This window comes from Hemitrygon akajei, chromosome 26 (genome assembly GCF_048418815.1).
Source record: "Hemitrygon akajei chromosome 26, sHemAka1.3, whole genome shotgun sequence".
Lineage (NCBI taxonomy): Eukaryota > Metazoa > Chordata > Chondrichthyes > Myliobatiformes > Dasyatidae > Hemitrygon > Hemitrygon akajei.
Window position 1 is genome coordinate 60,965,015 of NC_133149.1, and position 22,516 is coordinate 60,987,530.

The 22,516-nt window shown below is 45.8% G+C and overlaps 1 protein-coding gene across 1 annotated transcript; it reads right to left on the bottom strand.

The window, feature by feature from the left end:
- Positions 1–773: 773 nt before the first annotated feature.
- On the bottom strand, positions 774–18,045 carry LOC140716730 (zinc-binding protein A33-like). The gene is made up of 6 exons (XM_073029540.1): positions 17,635–18,045; positions 16,851–16,946; positions 16,220–16,453; positions 14,484–14,506; positions 14,293–14,396; positions 774–1,416 (listed from the first exon to the last, which is right to left on the bottom strand). Exons 1-6 carry the CDS (start codon positions 18,043–18,045, stop codon positions 863–865), a joined length of 1,422 nt encoding a protein of 473 aa, XP_072885641.1. The 3' UTR covers positions 774–862.
- Positions 18,046–22,516: the final 4,471 nt, after the last annotated feature.

The following is a 22,516-nucleotide window of genomic DNA, read 5'->3' on the forward strand; positions in this document are numbered from 1 at the left end:
TATTCAAAATAGTAGCCAGCAAATCAGATTCTTGCATATATGGAAACTTAGATAATTATTTTTGTAAAAAATGTTTAACCTGAAGATATTGCAGAAAGTGTGTATGAGAGAGAGAGAATATTTGCTAATTAACTCTTCAAAAGTCATCAATCGACCATCACAAAATACATAAATAAATCTGCAAAAAAACAGATCCCCTTAATCACTAAAGATTAAACAAGTTTGGGAGAGAGAACTTAATATGACCTTTGTTAATGAAGATGGTCAAATCACTGTTTAGTTCAATTTGAAATTGTTCACTGTTACTATTTAACAAAGGAGAGACTATCCAAAATATTTCCTAACATAGACAATTATTGCGATAGGTGTAAAACTGAAGTAGCCACTTTTTCACATATGTTCTGGTCATGTTCTTCATCAAAATCTTTTTGGAAATCTTTATTTTCTACAATTTCTAAAGCTCTGAAAATTAATTTACAACCTAATGTACAAACCTTTGATTTCTGTCTATACATGCAGTCCTCGCATGACCTTTATACTCCTCCACCTCACTATCTGCTCTAACACTCTGGTTCCCCTCCCACTGCAAATCTAGTTTAACCCCCTTCCCCCCCCACCCCCCCCCCCACCCCCCGAGCAGCACTAACAAATCTACCCGCAAGGATGTCAGTCCTTCTCCAGTTCAGGGGTAAACCATCCCGTCGGAACAGGCCCCACCTTCCCGGGAACAAAGCCCAATTGTCCAGAAACATGAAGCCCTCCCTCCTGCACCATCCCTTTAGCCACGTATTTAGCTGCACTCTCCGAACATTTATATTTACAGGGAGTTTACTCCTGACGCCGGTCCCGGGACCCGACCCGTTTACAGACCCGGAGCGGAACCGGAGCAGATTCTTAGCCACTGGTTTACAACCCAGGTCATGAAGAAAGGATAAAGTTTCCCCGTGAATTTATTCCCAGTGAAGGTGTGGAGATGGGACTTGGTCTCCGCGTTGTGAAATGAAACTGTCCCGGACTCGTAACTGAGATAAACTCCCACCCTCCCGGGAATGGGGCCGGCAGGGAGACGGGACTCGGGGAAGGTGAGAACACGGGACACGTCATAATCCCGATGTAACACGTCACCAACCCGCCCGATGACCCAGAATCCGGTCTCCGGACTCAGTCTGAACAATCCACTCCTCTTCACAGACTCTGCGGCGACTCCCAGCCACCAGTCCCGATTCCCCGTCACCTCCACCTCCCAGTAATGTCTCCCCGATGTGAATCCCTCCGATCCCAGCACACAAGCCCGGTTTGTGAAACTCTTCCCGGTTTCAGGGAGATTCCTCCGGGTCCCGGTCCGTCTCACACTCTTCCGATCCTCAGACACCTCGAGAAACGGATGCGCCGTTTCCACATCCAGGGTGACAGAGACTGGGGGGAGAAGCAGAGAATTAGAGAGTCCCCGGGGATCGGGTGTAGACTCGGGCAGCGCGGCCCCGGGGATCGGGGGGAGACTCGGGCAGTGCAGCCCCGTGGATCGGCGGGAGAATCGGGCAGCGGGGCCTCGGGGATTGGGGGGAGACTACGGCAGTGCGTCCCCGGGGCCGAGGGAAAAATTGAGGTTTTCCGCTGGACGGAGAGCAGAGAGACCCCTGGCCCTTGACTCCTCAGACAGGGGAAACATCCTCCCTCACTCCTGCCTGTTGACGCCTGAAAGAATTTTGTGTTTCCATGAGATCTCCTCTCATTCTTCGAAACTGGGAACAGAGAACATAGAGCAGTACAGCAGAGGAACAGGCCCGTCATACAATGTTCACATTCATTTGTGAGTGTAAAGTGGGGGAGTGTGATGGTTTGAGACAGTAAAGGAGGAGATAATGGGAACCAGTAGGGGACAGATGAATGGCAGATTGAATCAGGAGGGGGAGGGGTGGAAAGCCTGTGGGTGAACTGTGTGTGTAGACGTAATGAGAAGCTAGACGGGGCAAGATGGCAGATGAGGATGACTTTGTCCCCTTTCCCACAACCCCATCCCCCGCAGCCCCTCATTAGGACAGGGGATGAATTTGCAGGAACCCTTAAGCAACACAGGTCTTGATGAAGGGTTTCAGTCTGAACCGTCGACTGTTCACTCTTTTCCATAGAAACTTCCCGGCCTGCTGTTCCCCCAACAATTTGTGTGTGTTACTCTGCTTTAAATATACTCAATTATTTGGTCTCCACAGCTGCCTGTGGCTGATTCACTCTCCTGTGGATAAAGGAATTCCTCCTCATCTCTGTCCTAAATGGACAGTCGGAGGCTGTGCTTACCGTTCTCGACCCACCCACATCCTCCCAACACCAACTCTCTCCCGACAGGTGTCAGAGAGATCTGGCGAGACCCTTCATCAGGACCTGTGTAGTTTGGATTACCAGCATCTGCAGATTTTCTCCTGTTTGATTTTTAAAGCAGAAGTTAATAAGTAAACTTCTTGATTAGCCAGAGTCACAAAAATTATGGGGGGGGGGGGGCGGTGGGAGAATAGGGTTGAGTGGGATAATAAATCAGCCATACTTCTAAACTCACGTGAGTACAGACCCAGAACCAGCAAACACTCCTCATATATTAACTCTTTCATTCCCGGAATCATTCTTGTGAATCTTCCGGAACCCCTCCAATGCCAGTACATGTTTTCTGATAGAAGGGACCCCAAACTGCTCACAATACTCCAAGTGTGATCTGACCAATGCCTTATAAAACCTCAGAATTACATCCTTGCTCTTGTACTCTAATCCTCTCGAAATGAAAGCAAACAGTGAGTTTGCCAATCTTACCACTGGCACAAACTGCAAGTTAACCTTCAGGTAATCCTGCACAAGGACACCCATGTCCCTTTGCACCGCTGGTTTTTGAATTTCGCCCTGTTTACAGAATTGTCTATGCCTTTATTCCTTCGACCAACGTCGTACCTGCCTGAGTTTGTACCTGCCAAACTCTACCTGTGCTACAAGATCCTTATTCCGTATACTGGTGCATTCAAATAAGACCATAAGACAAAGCAGCAGAAGAGGGCCATTTGACCCTTCGAATCTGCTCCGCCATTTTATCATGAGCTGATCCATTCTCCCATTTAGTCCCACTCCCCCACCTTCCCACCATGACCTTTGATGCCCTGGCTACTTACATACCTGTCAATCTCTGTCTTAAATGCACCCAATGACTTGGCTTCCACTGCCACAAGAAATTCGCAGATTCACCACCCTCTGGCTTAAAAAAAAATTCTTCGCATTTCCGTTCTGAATGGGCGCCCTTCAATCTTTAAGTCATGCTCTCTCGTACTAGACTCCCCCACCATGGGAAACAACTTTGCCATATCCACTCTGTCCATGCATTTTAACATTCAAAATGTTTCTGTGAGGTCCCCCCTCATCCTTCTAAACTCCACGGAGTACAGTCCAAGAGCGGCCAAATGTTCCTCATATGTTAACCCTCTCATTCCGGGAATCATTCTAATGAATCTTCTCTGAACCCTCTCCAATATTAGAACATCCTTTCTTAAATAAGGAGCCCAAAACTGCACACAGTTTTCCAAGTGAGGTGTTACCATTGCCTTATAAAGCCTCAACATCACATCCCTGCTCCTATACTCTATTCCTCTAGAAAGGAATGCCAACATTGCATTCGCCTTCTTCACCACCGACTCAACCTGGAGGTTAACCTTAAGGGTATCCTGCACGAGCACTCCCAAGTCCCATTGCATCTCAGAACTTTGAATTCTCTCTCCATTTAAATAATAGTCTGCCCGTTTATTTCTTCTAACAACGTGCATGGCGATACACATTTCAACATTGTATTTCATTTGCCACTTCTTTGACTATTCTCCTAATCTATCCAAGTCTCTCTGCAGACTCTCTGTTTCCTCAGCACTACCGTCCCCTCCACTTATCTTTGTATCATCAGCAAACTTAGCCACAAAGCCATCTATTCCATAATCCAAAACGTTGATATACAACGTAAAAAGAAGTGGCCCCAACACGGACCCCTGTGGAACACCACTGGTAACCGGCAGCCAACCAGAATGGGATCCTTTATTTCCACTCTGTTTCCTGCCAATCCGCCAACGCTCTATCGACATATATAAATTTCCCGTAATTCCATGGGCTCTTATCTTGTTTAGCGGCCTCATGTGCGCCATCTTGTCAAAGGCCTTTTGAAAATCCAAATACACAACATCCACTGCATCTCCCTTGTCTAGCCTACTTGTAATCTCCTCAAAAAATGTAAATGGGTTTGTCAGGCAGGATTTTCCTTCAATGAAACCATGCTGAGCTCGGCCTATCTTGTCATATGGCTCCAGGTACTCGGTAGCCTCATCCTTGACAATTGACTCCAACAACTTCCCAACCATTTCTCAAGCTAACAGGTCTATAATTTACTTTTTGCTTCCTTGCCCCTTTCTTAAATAGCAGAGTGGCATTTTCAATCTTCCAATCCTCCGGAACCATTGCCAGAGTCTATTGACTTTTGAAAGATCATTGCTAATGCCTCCGCGATCTCCACAGCTACTTCCTTCAAAACTCAAGCGTGCATTCCATCTGGTCCTGGAGATTTATCTACCCTCAGACTATTCAGCTTCCTGAGTACTTTCTCTGCCGTAATTGTGACTGCGCACACTTCTCTTCCCTGACACACTTGAGTGTCCGGTATACTGCTGATATCTTCCTCAGTGAGGACTGATGCAAATACTCGTTCAGTTCCTCAGCCATCTCCTTATCTCCGATTACAATTTCTCCAGCATCGTTTTCTATCAGTCCTATATCCACTCTCACCTGATTTTTTACTCTTTATATACTTGAAAAAGCTTTTAGTATCTTATTTGATATTATTTGCTAGCTTCCTTTCATAGTTCATCTTTTCCCTCTTAATGGCCATCTTAGTTTCCTTTTGTAAGCTTTTAAAAACTTCCCAATCCTCTGTCTTCCCAGTAATTTTTGTTTCCTTAAATGCCCTCTCCGTTGCTTTTACTTTGGCTTTCTCCTCTCTTGTCAGCCACGGTCGCATCCTTTTTCCATTCGAAAATTTCTTCGTTTTTGGAATATATCTGTCTTGCACCTTCCTCACTTTTCGCATAAACTCCAGCCACTGCAGCTCTGCCGTCCTCTCGCTAGTGTCCCTTTCCAGTCAAATTTGGCCAGTTCCTCTCTCGTGCCACTGTAATTTCCTTTACTCCACTGAAATACCGACACATCGGATTTCGGCTTCTCTTTCTCAAATTTCACAGTGAACTCAATCATGTTACAATCACTGCCTCCTAACGGTTCCTTCACCTCAATCTCTCTAATCACCTCTGGTTCATTACACAATATCCAATCCAGTACCTCTGATCCCCTAGTGGGCTCAACAAGAAGCTGTTCTGAAAAGCCATCTCGTAGACATTCTACAAATTCTCTGTCTTGAGAACCAGTGTCAACCTGATTTTCCCAATCCACTGGCATGTTAAAATCCCCACAATTATCATAACACTGCCCACCTGGCAAGCCTTTTCTATTTCCTGTTGTAATTTGTAGTCCACCTCACTGCAGCTGTTAGGAGGCCTGTAGATAACTGCCATCAGGGTCCTTTTACCCCTGCGATTTCTTAGCTCAACCCAGAAAGATTCTGCACCTTCCGATCCTATATCACCTCTTTCTAATGACTTAATATCATTTCTTACCAATAAAGCCACGCCACCCCCTCTGCCTACCTGCCTATCATTCCGATACACCGTGTATCCTTGGACGTTCAGCTCTCAGAGACATGCATCCTTTAGCCACGTCTCAGTGATGGCCACAAAATTATACCTGTAGCTGTAAGACAAGATCATCCACCTTATTCCTTATGCTGCGTGTATTTAAGTATAACACCTTAAGTCCAGTATTTGTTACTTTTTGTTTTGATTGCACTGCAACTCATCCCATTGGCTACAAATTTGCTCCATCACCTGCCTGTCCTTCCTGACATCTTGACTGCTCACTATCTTAGATTTATTTCTGTTCCCCCCCCACCCCCCACACTCTATCATTCCGGTTTCCCATCCCCCTGCCAAATTAGTTTAATCCCTCCTTAACAACTCTATTAAACATTCCCGCTATGATATTGATCTCCTTCGGGTTCAGCTGTAACCCGTCCTATTTGAACAGGTAATACTTCCCCTTGAAGAGATCCCAATGATCCAAGAATCTGAACCCCTGCCCCCTGCACCAGTCTCTCAGCCACGCATTCATCTGCCTGATCCTACTATTCTTGCCCTCGCTAGCACGTGGCACAGGCAGCAATCCTGAGATTACTACCCTGGAGGTCCTGCTTCACAGCTTCCTTCCTAACTCCCGAAAATCTCTCTTCAGGACCTCCTCCCTTTTCCTCTCCTTGTCATTGGTACCAACATGTACCAAGACAGCTGGCTGCTCGCCCTCTCCCTTCAGAATATTCTGGACCCGATCCGAGACATCCCGTACCCTGGCACCTGGGAGGCAGCACACCATGTGGGTATCTCTACCAGGCTCACAGAATCTCCTGTCTGTTTCCCTGACTATGGAATCCCCTATGACTACTGCATTCCTCTTCTCCCTCCTTCCCTCCTGCACAACAGCGCCAGAGACCCGGTCACCGTGGTCGTCCCCTGTCAGGTCATCCCCCTCAACAGCATCCGAAACGATATACTTGTTGCTGAGGGGGGCAACCACAGGGGTGCTCTTCACTATCCGGGCATTTCCCTTCCCTCTCCTGACAGTCACCTAGATTTCTGACCTCTGTAGCCTAGGGATGACTACCTCCCTGTAGCTCCTGTCTATCTCCTCTTCATTTTCTCTAATAAGCAGTAGGTCCAGATCCCTAACACGGTCTCCGAGGAGCTGAATCTCGGTTCACCTGGTGCAGATGTGACTATCAGGGAGGCTGGAGGTCTCCCAGAATTCCCACATCTGACACCCTGAACAAAGCACTGACCCTGCAGACATGCTACCTAATTACAGGAATGAAACAAAGAAAGATAGGTCTACTCACCCACTTACTTCGCCAAACACACTAACTATTTTAAAATATTTTAAAATAAATGTTGGCAGATACACAGATGGGAAATGGTTAGAGGGATGGGGGTGGGGGTGCAAACACACACAAATGGGCCATGCTCAAGAAGACATCTTAGTCTTGCAGATTGATGAAGTGGGCCGTGAGTTCAACATCCATCAAACCCTCCCAGATCATCCTCCTGAGGAATCTCACCACGGAGTCTGTCTGTGAAGTGTTGATGTGACGTCACGTCAGAGGGCAGCTCAGTGCCACATAACAGACAGACTGGGAAAGGACGGCAGATTTCAATCCTAAATGGGAATTTGTGCCTACTTCTGTGGCCCTGTGTCACACTCTGATAGTATATCTGTGTGTGTGTGTGTGTGTGTGTGTGTGTGTGTGTGTGTGTGTGTGTGTGTGTGTGTGTGTGTGTGTGTGTGTGTGTGTGTGTGTGTGTGTGTGTGTGTGTGTGTGTGTTGATTGTGGTACATATCTGTATGGTGTGTATACACATTAAAAGAGAGTGTACTCATTGAAGAATTTGTATGTTACAGTGTGTCATCACATGTCTGGTGTGTGTTGACAATGTGTCACACGTGATTGAGTTGTTTAAATGAATAAATGACTGTCTCTGAAGTGATTGGTTTCCAGGTTACTGAGGGAAATAACAACGCACATTGCTGAGGCTCTGACTACAATCTGCCAATCCTTCCTGACTATGTGTGTGAGGGAGCTTTGCCAGGCCGGTTATGCTGTGTGTGCTTCTCCCGAGATGAAATCTTGACCCATGTCAATGCTTGTTGGTGTGTCCGAGCTCATTCTCACAATGCTTCAATGTAGTGGTCTGGATGTATTAGCAGAATTAGGCCATTTGCCTGTTGAGTCTGCTCCGCCATTTAATCATGGCTGATCCTTTTTTTCCTTCCTCAGCCCCACTCCCTGGCCTTCTCCCCATAACCTTTGATGCTGTGTCCAATCTAGAACCTATCAAGCTCTGCCTTAAATACACACAACAAGTTCCACAAATTCACCAGCTGCTAGCACAAATTTCTCCGCATCTGTTTTAAATAGAACCCCCTCTATCTTGAGTCTGTGCCCTCTTGTCCTAAACTCCATCACCATGGGAAACATCCTTTCCACATCTACTCTGTCTGGGACTTTCAACATTCAAAAGGTTTCAATGAGATTCCCCCTCATCTTTCTAAATTCCAGCGAGTACAGACTCAGCTATCAAGTGTTCCTCGTATGATAACCCTTTCATTCCTGGAATCATCCTTATGAAATGAACCTTCTGCAATGCCAGCAAATCTTTTCTTAGATGAGGAGCACAAGTTCACGATACTCAAGGTGAGGCCTCGCCAGTGCCTTATAAAGCCTCAGCATCACATCCCTGCTCTTGAATTGAATGCAAACGTTGGATTTGCCTTCCTCACCACTGACTCTACTTGCACGTTAAGCTTTAGTGTGTTCTGCAGAATGACTGCTAAGTCCATTTTCCACTTAGCTTTTTGGGTTTTCTCAGCATTTGAAAAAAAAAATCTGCACATTATTTCTACGACCAAAGAGCATTTTGGCCATGCATTTTCCAACATTGTATATCACTTTCCTTTCCTTCACATTTTCCTCATCCAAGTCCTTGCCCAGCCTAACTGTTTCCTCAACACTACTGGCCCCTCCACCAATCTTTGTATCTTGGAAAAATGCCATCTACTCTAGGACAAGAGGGTATGAATTCAGGATAGAAGGACGTCCTTTTAGAACTGAGATGTGGAGAAATTATAACATATAAACATATATATAACAATCACAGCACGGAAACAGGCCATTCCGGCCCTCCTAGTCCGTGCCGAGCTCTTAATCTCACCTAGTCCCACCTACCCGCACTCAGCCCATAACCCTCCACTCCTTTCCTGTCCAGATACCTATCCAATTTTACCTTAACTGACACAACTGAACTGGCCTCTACTACTTCTACAGGAAGCTCATTCCACACAGCTATCACTCTCTGAGTAAAGAAATATCCCCATCGTGTTTCCCTTGAACTTTTGCCCCCTAACTCTCAAATCATGTCCTCTCGTTTGAATCTCCCCTACTCTCAATGGAAACAGCCTATTCACGTCAACTCTATCTATCCCTCTCAACATTTTAAATACCTCGATCAAATTCCCCCTCAACGTTCTACGCTCCAATGAATAGAGACCTAACTTGTTCAACCTTTCTCTGTAACTTAAGTGCTGAAACCCAGGTAACATCCTAGTAAATTGTCTCTGCACTCTCACTAATTTATTGATATCTTTCCTATAATTCGGTGACCAGAACTGTACACAATATTCCAAATTTGGCCTTACCAATGCCTTGTAGAATTTTAACATTACATCCCAACTTCTGTACTCAATGCTCTGATTTATAAAGGCCAGCGTTCCAAAAGCCTTCTTCACCACCCTATCTACATGAGACTCCACCTTCAGGGAACTATGCACTGTTATTCCTAGATCTCTTTGTTCCACTGCATTCCTCAATGCCGTACCACTTACCCTGTATGTTCTATTTGGATTATTCCTGCCAAAATGTAGAACCTCACACTGCTCAGCATTAAACTGCATCTGCCAACGTTCAGCCCATTCTTCTAACCGGCATAAATCTCCCTGCAAGCTTTGAAAACCCACCTCATTATCCACAACACCTCCTACCTTAGTATCATCAGCATACTTACTAATCCAATTTATCACCCCATCACCCAGATCATTTATGTATATTACAAACAACATTGGGCCCAAAACAGATCCCTGTGGCACCCCGCTAGTCACCGGCCTCCATCCCGATAAACAATTATCCACCACTACTCTCTGGCATCTCCCATCTGGCCACTGTTGAATCCATTTTATTACTCCAGCATTAATACCTAACGACCGAACCTTCTAAACTAACCTTCCATGTGGATCTTTGTCAAAGGCCTTGCTGAAGTCCATATAGACTACATGCACTGCCTTACCCTCGTCAACATTCCTCGTAACTACTTCAAAAAATTCAATAAGATTTGTCAAACATGACCTTCCACGAACAAATCCATGCTGGCTACTCCTAATCAGATCCTGTCTATCCAGATAATTATAAATACTATCTCTAAGAATACTTTCCATTAATTTATCCACCATTGATGTCAAACTGACAGGTCTATAATTGCCAGGCTTACTTCTAGAACCCTTTTTAAACAATGGAACCACATGAGCAATACGCCAATCCTCCGGCACAATCCCCGTTTCTAATGACATCTGAAAGATCTCCGTCAGAGCTCCTGCTATCTCTACACAAACGTCCCTCAAGGTCCTGGGGAAAATCCTGTCAGGACCCGGAGATTTATCCACTTTTAAATTTCTTAAAAGCGCCAGTACTTCCACCTCTTTAATTGTCATAGGTTCCATAACTTCCTTACTTGTTTCCCACACCTTACACCATTCAATATCCTTCTCCTCAGTGAATACCGAAGAGAAGAAATCGTTCAAAATCTCTCCCATCTCCCTCGGCTCCACACATAGCTGAACACCCTGATTCTCTAAGGGACCAATTTTATCCCTCACTATCCTCTTGCTTTTAATATAACTGTAGAAGCCTTTCGGATTGACTTCCACCTTATTTGCCATACCAAACTAGTAACTTCTTTTAGCTTTTCTAATCTCTTAAGTTTCCTTTTACATTCTTTATATTCCGCGAGCAATTCCTTTACTCCATGCTGCCTATATATCTATTGTAGACATCCCTCTTTTTGCGAACCAAGTTTCTAATATCCCTTGAAAACCATGGCGCTTTCAAAACTTTAACCTTTCCTTTCAACCGAACAGGAACATAAAGATTCTGTACCCTCATAATTTTACCCTTAAATGACCTCCATTTCTCTATTACATCCTTCCCATTAAACAACTTGACACAATCCACTCTCTCTATATCCCTGCGCATCTCCTCAAAGTTAGCCTTTCTCCAATCAAAAATCTCAACTCCAGGTCCAGTCCTGTCCTTCTCCATAATTATATTGAAGCTAATGCTATTGTGATCACTAGACCCGAAGTGCTCCCCAACACATACATCTGTCAGCTGACCTATCGCATTCCCTAACAGGAGATCCAACACTGCCCCATCTCTAGTCGGTACTTCTATGTATTGTTGCAAAAAACTATCCTGCACACATTTCACAAACTCTAAACCATCCAGCCCTTTTACAGAATGAGCTTCCCAATCTATGTGTGGAAAATTAAAATCTCCCACAATCACCACCTTGTGTTTACTACAAATATCTGCTATCTCCTTACACATTTGCTCTTCCAACTCACGCTCCCAATTAGGTGGCCTATAATACACTCCTATCAGTGTTACTCCACCTTTCCCTTTCCTCAATTCCACCCAAATAGCCTCCCTAGAGGAGCTCTCTAATCTATCCTTCCAAAGCACCGCCATAAGATTTTCTCGGACAGCCTCCTCCTCTGGCCCCTCCTACTCTATCACACCTAAAGCAACTAAATCCAGGAATATTTAGTTGCCAATCACGCCCTTCCTGCAACCATGTTTCACTAATAGCTACAACATCATAATTCCAGGTATCAATCCACGCTTTAAGCTCATCCACCTTTCTTACAATGCTCCTAGCATTAAAATAGATACATTTAAGATACTCTCCACCTCCTCCTCCTCTCTTTTTATCACTAGCAATGCATTCAAATTTATTATCCTTTTCTTTCTTCTCCCCTACAACTTCGGGCTGAGCGCATCCCTTCTCCATCATCTCCCTTTCCTCCCTCACACACTGTCTACTTACTTGCTCTACTGGTGAACTAACCTCCTCTCCCATAGTTTCCTCAAATTGATTTCCGCCCCCCCCCCCCCATCTTACTAGTTTAAAGTCTGCCCTGTAGCCCTAGCAAACCTCCCCGCTAGGATATTGTTTCCCCCAGGATTCAAGTGTAACCCGTCCTTCTTGAACAGGTCACGCCTGCCCCAGAAGAGGTCCCAATGATCCAGAAACTTGAATCCCTGCCCCATGCTCCAATCCCTCAGCCACGCATTCATCCTCCACCTAATTCCATTCCTACTCTCACTGTCGCGTGGCACAGGCAGTAATCCCGAGATTACTACCTTTGCGGTCCTTCTTCTTAACTGCCTTCCTAACTCCCTATACTCTCGTTTCAGGACCTCTTCCCCTTTCGTACCTATGTCATTGGTACCTACATGTACCACGACCTCTGGCTCCTCACCCTCCCACTTCAGGATATCTTGGACGCGATCAGAAACGTCCCGGACCCTGGCACCAGGGAGGCAAACTACCATCCGGGACTCCCGATCACCTCCACAGAACCGCCTGTCTGAACCCCTGACTATCGAGTCCCCTATTACTATGGTCCTCTTTCTTCTCTCTCTACCCTTCTGAGCTACAGGGCCGTCCTCTGTGCCTGAGGCCCGGCCATTGTCACTTCCTCCAGGTAGGCTGTCCCCCCCCCCCCCAACAGTACTCAAACATGAGTACTTATTGTCAAGGGGTACAGCCACTGGGGTACTCTCTAGTACCTGCCCCTTCCCCTTCCTGACCGTGACCCACCTATCTGCCTCCCGTGGCCCCGGAGTGACCACCTGCCTGTAACTCCTCTCTATCACCTCCTCACTCTCCCTGACCAGGCGAAGGTCATCGAGCTGCAGCTCCAGTTCCCTAACTCGGTCCCTCAGGAGCTGCAGTTCGACACACCTGGCGCAGATTTGGACGTCCGGGAGGCTCGGAGACTCCAGGATCTCCCACATCCGACACCGAGAACAAGCTGCCCTCACACTCATACTTCCCGAATAACTGAAAATAACAAGGAGAACTAAAAGATAAGCCTACTGTGCCCCCTTCCGCCTAAGCCCTCTGAGCCCAAGCCCTACACTCTGCTCCCGGCTCACTCCGCTGCCCGCAAACGAAGCTGCCCGCTGCTTAAGGCTGCGTTCTTTTTATATCTTCCCTCCTTCCCAGGCCTCCTTCACGCGCCTGCGCAGTCCCGCCTCTCAGAACTCCGATCTGGGAAGCAATTTGAAAATGGCCGCCACCGCACTTCTTCTCAAAGCCTCGCTGTTCTCTTCCAAAAGAGGACATTATGTTAGTCAGTGCGCGGAAAATCTGTGGAATTTGTTGACGCAACTGGCTGTTAAGGCCAAGTCATATTTAAGGCAGAGATAGATAGGTTCTTGATTAGGACATTCTCGGGAATGACTGGAAGAATTGGATTTGCCCATGACTGAATGTTGGAGCAGACTCAATGGGCCGAATGACCTACTTCTGCTCCTATATCTTATGGTCTATTCTGTCAGCTAAATCTTGATATACAGCACAAAATCAAGGTGTCCTAACACTGACCCCTGTGGAATCCGAGTCACGGCAGCCAACCAGAAAAGGATCCCTTTACTCTCATTCGCTGTTCCCTACCAATCAGCCAATGTTCTAACCATGCCTGTAATTTTTCTGTAATGCAATGGCCTCTTAACCTGGTTACCACCTTCATGTGTGGCACCTTGTCAAAGGCCTTCCGAGATTCCAAATATACAACATCCACTGCATCCCCTTTATCTATCCTGCTTGTAATCTCCTCAAAGAATCCCAACAGGTTTGTCAGGCAGGATATTCCCTTAACGAAGCCCTGCTGACTTGTCCTATCTTGTCCAGTGCCACCAAGTAATCCGAGACGTCCCTGACCCTGGCATCTAGGAGACAACATACCATTCAAGTGTCCCGTTCACGTTCATAGATTCTCTTGTCTGTTCCCCGAACGATTGCGTCCCCTATCACTACTGCTCTCTCTTCTCCCTCTAACAACAGTGAAAGTTGCCGATCCAGAAGGGGGAAGACCTGTGCCAGTCACAGTCTGCACTCACAGCGCACGAAGGACTTGTGTATCTTCCTGACAATCCCGGTCACCACACTGATACCTGCTTTTATTCCCTACAATATCATCAGGTCAGTATTAAATTCCCAGCTCCTGTGGTAGGATTCAAATTCATGTATTGGCGTGTTAGTGCAGTGTGCCTGGGATCAGGACACCGTGGTTCATCTGCCAGTCCCGTGTATTGGTTGTATTGTGACGCTGTGCTGGTGTGTTCAGGGGTCTGACATCTCCAGCTGACCATATGACAGTGATGGGTCGGTGGGGTTGATGTGGAATAAGCTTCAGTTCCCCTTCAGTCCAGTATTACGGACAATCTTTACTTCAGATTATAACCTAATTGTGTCTCATAAACAAGGAAAAATGAATCTTTGTAAGTTTTACCTCGGTTAATGGCATCAAGTGTGTTCAACAAATAGAGGTGATTGAATCTTTCAACCGGTAGGGCCTCATCTGTCACTGACAAGTCCTGGACATCATCACTGATTCTGTAAATATTAAACTGCTGGTGATAAACTGGAATTTTGAAGTATTTTACAAATCCATACAGGGTTTCAGTAAAGAGTATGTCCTACCTCCTGTTCCGATGAGCTTCCTCCTGAAATAAATCAAACATAAATCTGATTAAACTTGGACTTACTGTCCACATCCTGAATTTCATCAAATCATTAAAAGGTGTTGAAAATTCCCACTCCCACAGTCACAAACACACACCAGCAATACAGAACCTCAGGGAAAATTACAGGGAAAGTTTCTGAAAGTTAGACCATTACTGAGCGGATGAAACTTACAGGAAAGACAGGACAGGCTGTACATTACCATCTGGATAAGGCGTCCGAATGATAAAATGGAACAATTGAAGATTAGTGATGGATTTGATTGCGCGAAGGTGGAAAAAGTACCTCATTATAGCGAACACGAGAGGACACAGGTGCTTGGAAGTAGTACAGAGGAGATGTCGGTTAAGTGTTTTGGAATGGGTGGAATGGGCTGCCGGCAACGAAGGTGGAGGCGGATACGATAGGGTCTTTCACAAGACTCCTACACAGGTACATGGAGCTTGGAAAAATAGAGAGCTATGGCTAACTCGAGGTAATTTCTAAAGTCAGTAGATGTTCGGCACAGCATTGTGGGCCAAAGAGACTGTATTGTGCTGTAGGTTTTCTTTGTTTCTATGTTTCTATTTATGGGGAGACCTTCAGTCAAAAATAAAATGCCAGGTGGTTTTTAATAAAACCCACAAGAAATTTAGTGAAGTGGATGTGGAACTCAATGCCACAGGAGTGGTTGAAATGGATCAGCAGAGATTGAATGTAATGGGGAGGCTGGATAAACACGTGAGTGACCAGGGAGTTCAGGGCACTGTTGCTGGTTGTGGTGAGTAGGTAGCAGGAGGATTGTGCAGAAGGGAAATCGATGGGAGGAGATGGACAGAATGGCCTGCTTGTGACGGAGAATGGGACACAATCCCATGTAAAACTTATCTGAAAAGGTAGAGACAGTGAAGGTTTCTGTAATCTGATGGAAACCGGATATGGAGGATAAGTCCGAAGTGTGGGTCACATTCTTTGTTCTCACTGATTGACAGAGAGACCCTCACACCCACCGCACCAGACACACTCACAGCCAGTGACAGGAACTGGGTGTTAATGGGAGTTTTAGAGGATATTTAATGTGATAATTAAGGGCACAATAAGCAGCTCTGTGTTATGATCAGAGTAAATCATTTCAGAAAAGATTGCATTCTGTCCTGGGATGTACAGAAGTTGTGCAAGTCCAGTTTTGGGGAAACAACAACCCTGAATAGTTGCATCAATTGTCTGGTGAGAAACAGTTTACTGCCATTTGTAAATGCTGTGTGTAGGAGCAACACGTCTGTTTTCTGTCTGCATTGTATTCTGTGTTACGTGTTTATTACGATAACCAGTCACGTGAGTGGGGACGTGGTAAAAGTGAAGGGAATAAGTTATGTATTCGTACTTTGTTCAGGGCTGTTTTGATCCTGGGGCTGGCAGATGCCATATGTTTTGTTGACCGATTCATTGCGGTTTAATTCACGATTAATTATGCTGAAATGTCATCGCCTAGGTATTGTATGTTGCTGATAAAGGATCTAATATCAATCTCCGATATTTAGAATGTCATTAGCGAAGTGATTGGAGGTTCGTCATGCAAGGAGAACACTCTGTATGAGGACACCAGCAGCGTTAATTGATTTGTTAGAATTGGCCGCTGTGCTGTGTTCATTTCAAATATACCACTGTTCATTTAGTTCAATTTGACAGAAATAAATTGAAATGTAATCCCTCACCTTGAGAAATATCACGCCGTCTTTTTGATCCATCTGTTCCTTTAACTTTGAGATTTCCTCCTGAATAAACCTGATATTCTCTTGAATCTTCAGAAGATTTCTCTCCATTGCATTTAGAATCCTTTCCTCTTCCTTTCTGAGATCCCTGAGTAAGCTCTGCTCTTTCTCAGTGATAATCTGGCGCAGTTCAGCAATCTGCGATGTGATGTGGGACTGAACGCTGTGTGACTGTTTCTGTCGAATGAAAGGTAAAGATTAGTTTACTGCATTGCTGTGTTGTATTTCCTTATGACATTAAAGTGACCATTCTGTCCATTCAGGTCCATATAAGACATTCCCGTCAACCCCATTCCCTCACGTTTTCCTGAAATTTATTCTCCCTCATTGACCGATTAACTCCCACTTGATTCATATATACCCTCCCCAATTTTCGCTGGGCTAATTGTAATTAACTATTCATCTAGCATGTCCTTGAGATGTGTCTGGTCACAGGGAGAGCATGCAAACTCCACACAGACAGCACCAGAGGTCAGGATCGAACCCAGGTCACGAGCTGTGATACTCGGCTATTCTGTATTAAAGGGAGCAAAACTATACTGTAATATCAGAAATCCCGCTCAGGAAGCCTCACCTGAACTCCGGAAATCTTCTCTTTCTGTTGCTGCTCCTTTTTCTGAAAGTCTGATTTCTTTTTTGTGAGAGAGTCTAAGGAAGATTTTAGCTGATCCTGGAAGTCAGAGAGTGAAGGAAATAGAAACAAAGATGCATCAAAAGAAACAGGTGATCAAACCCGATTATCACACAAAATGCCGGAGGAACTCACTGAGTCAGGCAGCATCTATACAGGGGAAATAAACAGTCGGTGTTTCGAGATGAGAACCTTCATCAGGACTGGGAAGGAATGGGACAGAAGCCAGAATAAAAAGGTTTGGGATGAGAACCAGCTGACAGGTGACGGGTGAGACAACGTGAGGGGGGACGTGGGGGAGGGTGATGAAGTGAGAAGCTGAGAGGGGACAGGTGGAAGAGGTAAAGAGCTGGAGAAGAAGGTATCTAAGGCTAGAGGATAATTGACCATGGAGGAAACGGGGGGATTTGGGGCTGTTTGGAGCCCTGAATGGTGACGAGGGAGGAGGTGGAGGAATCAGATGTAACACTTGTCCCATTTTCAGGTGTCAGTGCCAGAAGGGAGATCAGTGGGGAGGAGTGAGTGGATTAAGGTGATACAGTACGGGGAGCGATCTCTACAGAGAGCGGAGCGTTGTGTGGTGTTGGATGGAGTGTGGGACGGATAGATGGTAGAATCCCGTTGTAGTTGGCGGAATTTGCAGAGAATGATGTGTTCGTTATAGAGGCTCATGTTTGTATGTAGGACAAGAGAAATGGGTTGAGTATTAAACTAACGTTAGTTTTACCTTGTAGATTTTAACAACTTCTTTAATCGGCATGATGCGGTGCTCTCTGTGTTCCTGCGCTTCTCTACAGACCAGACAGATCAGTGTCTTGTCCGTTTCACAAAACAGCTTTAGTTCTTCCTCATGTTCCTCGCAGTGAAGTTTACTTTCCTTCCCTTTCGGATCCAGGTTTAGATTTCGAGCTTTTTCAGCCAGATTTGCTAAGGCCCGATTCACCCTGAGGGTGCGGTCAGCAAACACCTCTCTACATTCCGGGCAGGAGTTTCTCTCCTCCCTTTCCCAACACCGTGTGATACAAGAGCGACAGAATTTGTGTCCACACTGCAGTACAGCCGGATCGGTGAAGAAATCCAGGCAGATGGAACAAATTGCCTCCTCAGTCCAACTCTCCGCCGGTCCTTTCGAAGCCATGTTAACTGGCGGCACTTCCTGATTCAGAATGTTTGCACGTTCGGGGAGCTGCTGATCCCCTGCAGTACCGCGATTGTCCACTACACGCGCTGCAGACTCAGGGAATGAAGATTATGTTGCTGTCTGTGGGAAGGAATTATGGTATCTATATCAGGGAGGGATCAAAAACAGATTAAGCAGGTCGGAACAGGAAGGAAAACTCGATCATGGGCTGCTGAAGCCCGGCTGTAAAGGAGAAGGGTCGGACTTGAGGTTAACAACCCCTTCCTGTGGAACCCAGTGCGACAGAAACATCAACTGAATATCCAGAGGCCTCATCCCTGCGATGGGAAGGACCTTCCCCTGGAAGACCATTGGTGAAAGCAGAGGCCACAGGGCTGATCAACCCTCGGAGAGCTGTTGGTGGCGGCCTGTGTCCCGGTAGGCGTGATGGGCTAAAGAAGACGCAGAACACAAATGAAGCCGGAGAGAAGAGCCTGGTTCAGTTTGAGGCAGGACCGAAGGGGGCAAGTTCTGAAAAGAGAGGCACAAGAAACTGCAGATGCTGGAATCCCGAGTAGGAAATATCATGCCCGAGAAACTGAGCGGGTCAGGCAACACCTGTGGAGAGAAATGTACAATCGACTTTCCGAGTCGAGATCTTCATTTGAACTGTCTCAATCCGAAATGTCGATTCTCCATTTCCCTACACAGATGCTGCCTGACTCATTGAGTTCCTCCAGCAGCTCGTTTTTATTTTTCTCGAGGTCTAAAGAGAGTCTGGCGTAGTAGTACAACGGTAGTTAGTAATGATTTGTAGTCACCGTTAAAATAGTTCATGCCATGAAACTGGGGGTGTGGAGAGAATCTTGTGTTGCCAGGATGCAGTGCTGATGACCGACCCGTGGCTGCAGGAAAAAGCACAGGACTGGACATTCTACGTCACAGGGTGAAAAATATTATTATTTTCGGTGAAGTCCTGATTTCAACAGCCCTTCGTGAAGAAACTCCCTGACTTAACCCATATCCGTCCTGGCTCCAATGGAAGGCCCGGTTCCATCAGTCTGGACAGAGCCCAAAAGTTGCTATGTTTATCAAAATAAACTTTATTCACTATGAAATACATCCTGGGTGGATTCTCCCAGCCACTGAGCACATCGACATGAAACGCTGTCGTAGCAAAGCAGCATCCACCATCAGAGATGCTCACCACCCAGGCCAGGCTCTTTTCTCGCTGCTGAAATCAGGTAGAAGGTACAAGAGCCTCAGGACTCGCACCAGATTCAGGAACAGTTACTACACCTCAGACACCAGGCTCTTGAATAATACAGGAGAAATACACTCGCTTGCCCATCCATTGAGATGCTTCTGCAACAAGTTATCACACTGGGCCTTTCTCAGAATTAGCGAAATAATTGGTGTTCTGACTGGGACAGACTTATTTTCATAGAGTATTTACAGGGTAGGGGCAGGAATGATGGCTGGGAGGGTCTCAGAGACTAAAAGTCCAAAGTCCCCACCCAGAGAGCAGTGAATCTTTGGACATTTCTCAAATTGAAAGAGCAAATTGATTCTGCGAATAAACTGTGACTGACATCTCCATTTCCCGACCGCATCCCGTCCTGCCACACACACACACACACACACACACACACACACACACACACACACACACACACACACACACACTCACACACTCACTCACACACACATACACACACACACACACACACACACACCTGAGCGCTCGAAGCTGACCGGAGTTTGGAAACGGGAGCGACTTGGCCCGGGAAGAGGCCCGAGATCGAAGTTGCATCTCGGGTAAAGGCTGCAACACGGACCGGGATCTTCAATCCTTCCGATGACAGAGATGAAGAGACGGGCGGAGATGCCGAGAGATGTTTCAGACACACGGAGTGAGCTTGGTATTTCCCCGCTGTAGATCGGGGCCTGTTATCTGACCCGACCCCTGCTTCTGGGAGACGAGAGCTGCCCCGCAGCGGCTGCCGATGGATCTCCGGAGCTCTCACCGCTCCCCTGTGCAATCCGACAGGCTGAAGGCCAAGGGACAACAAGGCGCAAAGGTCAACTCTTGCTTTACAAAATAAGAAACAGGAGCAGGCGTGGCCGTTCGGCCCTTTGCAGATGTTCAGCCTTTCACTCAGAACGTGGCTGATCTTTGAATTCAGCGCCACTTTTCTACAATGTTTCCACCATTCGAGAGCCCCTAAATTTGCCCTTTGAATTTAGAAACCATGTGGAGAAAATTCCAAAGACTCACTGCCCTCTGGATGGAGAAAATTCTCCTCATCTCTGTCTTGCTGAGCTAACAGCTGATGTTGTGACTCCTGCTTCCTCACCTCAGCCGGTGGAAACGTCATTCCTGCCCCTACCCTCTCAATACTTGTGGGACGTTGTCGGTCTCAGTCAGACCACTTGTTATTTTTCTAATTTTGAGACAGGCCTCTGGAAGGGAGACCAGACCTGTCACAGTGTTCCGTGTACGCTCTCACCAGGCCACCATGCAGAGGAGATCTTTATTCTTCTATTCAAAACTTCCTTCACATTCATAGAACATAGCACAATACAGCACAGTACAGGCCCCTCATCCCACAACGTTGCGCCGACCCTTAAACACTGCCTCCCATATAACCCCCCACACCTTAAATTCCTCTGTATACCTGTCTCGTCGTCTCTTAAATTTCACTAGTGTATCTGCCCCCACCACTAACTCAGGCAGTGCATTCCACGCACCAACCACTCTCTGAGTAAAAAACCTTCCTCTTATATGCCTCTTGAACTTCCCTTCCCTTACCTTAAAGCCGTGTCCTCTTGTATCGAGCAGTGGTGCCCTGGGGAAGAGGCGCTGTCTGTCCACTCTATCTATTCCTCTTAATATCTTGTATACTTCTATCATGTTTCCTCTCATCCGCCTTCTCTCCAAAGAGTAAAGTCCTAGCTCCCTTACTCTCCGATCATAATGCATACTCTATAAACCAGGCAGCATCCTGGTAAATCTCCTCTGTACCCTTTCCAATGCTTCCACATCCTTCCTATAGTAAGGCGACCAGAACTGGACACAGTACTCCAAGTGACGCCTAACCAGAGTTTTATAGAGCTGCATCATTACCTCGCGACTCTTAAACTCTAATGATATTGTCCTATAACAAGGAGCATCAGACGGGGAGCTCCAGGTTTTAGAATTGGCACTACTAAAACCATTTACCATGAGGAAAGTAGATGGCCAAACCTTCGAATACGATTCAAAAAGATAATAATTTCACAAAAGAAAATTACATATATTCCTGTTGAATGAAGAATTTCTATCGCAATTTCCTTAGACATTTTATTGCCATTCTCAACTCTATACCCTGCCCCATTCCTTATAAAACTGGCAACACCACCCCTCTACAATCTAACCTATCAAGCCTAACGAAAATATAATCCTGCACAGGAATAAAAAAATAAAATGTTCTGGTTTCCTGAACATATATAACATTGGAAATATCTGACAAATTAGAAATAAACTTCTTAAAGTCTATAAGAATAAATTGTAAATCAGATTTCTTGAATTTCATTGATATATTTTAGTACTATTATGTATGTTCCCAAGTGGACTGGGATACAGATACCCCACACAACAAAACTTCATTTAAAGCTTCCCACAAAACACCAGTTACACCAAGATACCTTTCTGCAGCTTTCACGATAATTTTAATTTCCTCAGCAGGATGAGATGTCTGAGCAGTACAATTCACCACATTGGTTATAAACATCACAAACTTCATTTTATCCAGCAGTGAAGTATCTTTGGTGAGAGAACTGTGATGCCGGCATATATCCACTGACGACACAGTCTGTTCTCTGAGTGGGATCACTTTATCCAGTTTACCTGCTCTGCTTGCTGTAGTTGTCCTTAAACAGGCCCTTCTGCTCACTGTGTTGTTCTGAACCAATTGAACTCGTCTCTTCATGCCTTACTAAACCAATCCCTTCTGCCTACACAAGGAACACATCCCTCCATTCTCCTCACATTCACGTGGGATCTAGTTAGCCTCTATAAAGTTATGCAGCGAAATGATACAAATTACACTTAATTACAAAATACTTAAATAGTGCAAAAAGGACCAATGAGGATGTGTTCCCCATTTCTCCTGAAGTGCATGCCCACTGGCATTGGACATTTCCGCCTTAGAGAAAAAATCCCGTCTGTCCTCTCTGTCTGTGCCTCTCACATTCCTGTAAACGTCTGTCAGATCTCCCTCAGCCTCTGCCGCTCCGGAGAAAATTACCCGAGATTGTCCGGTCTCACTTTACCCAGGCAGCATCTTGTTAAGCCTCTTCCACTCACCATCCAAAACCTCCGCATTTTTCCTGTATGAGAATGCAATTCTCCAGATGCAACATTATTGCCTGACACTGGAAGCAGTATCTGGAGTTGTGAACTCGGATTCCAAGATCCCTCTGTAGATCAACACTGTCCAATCTCGCC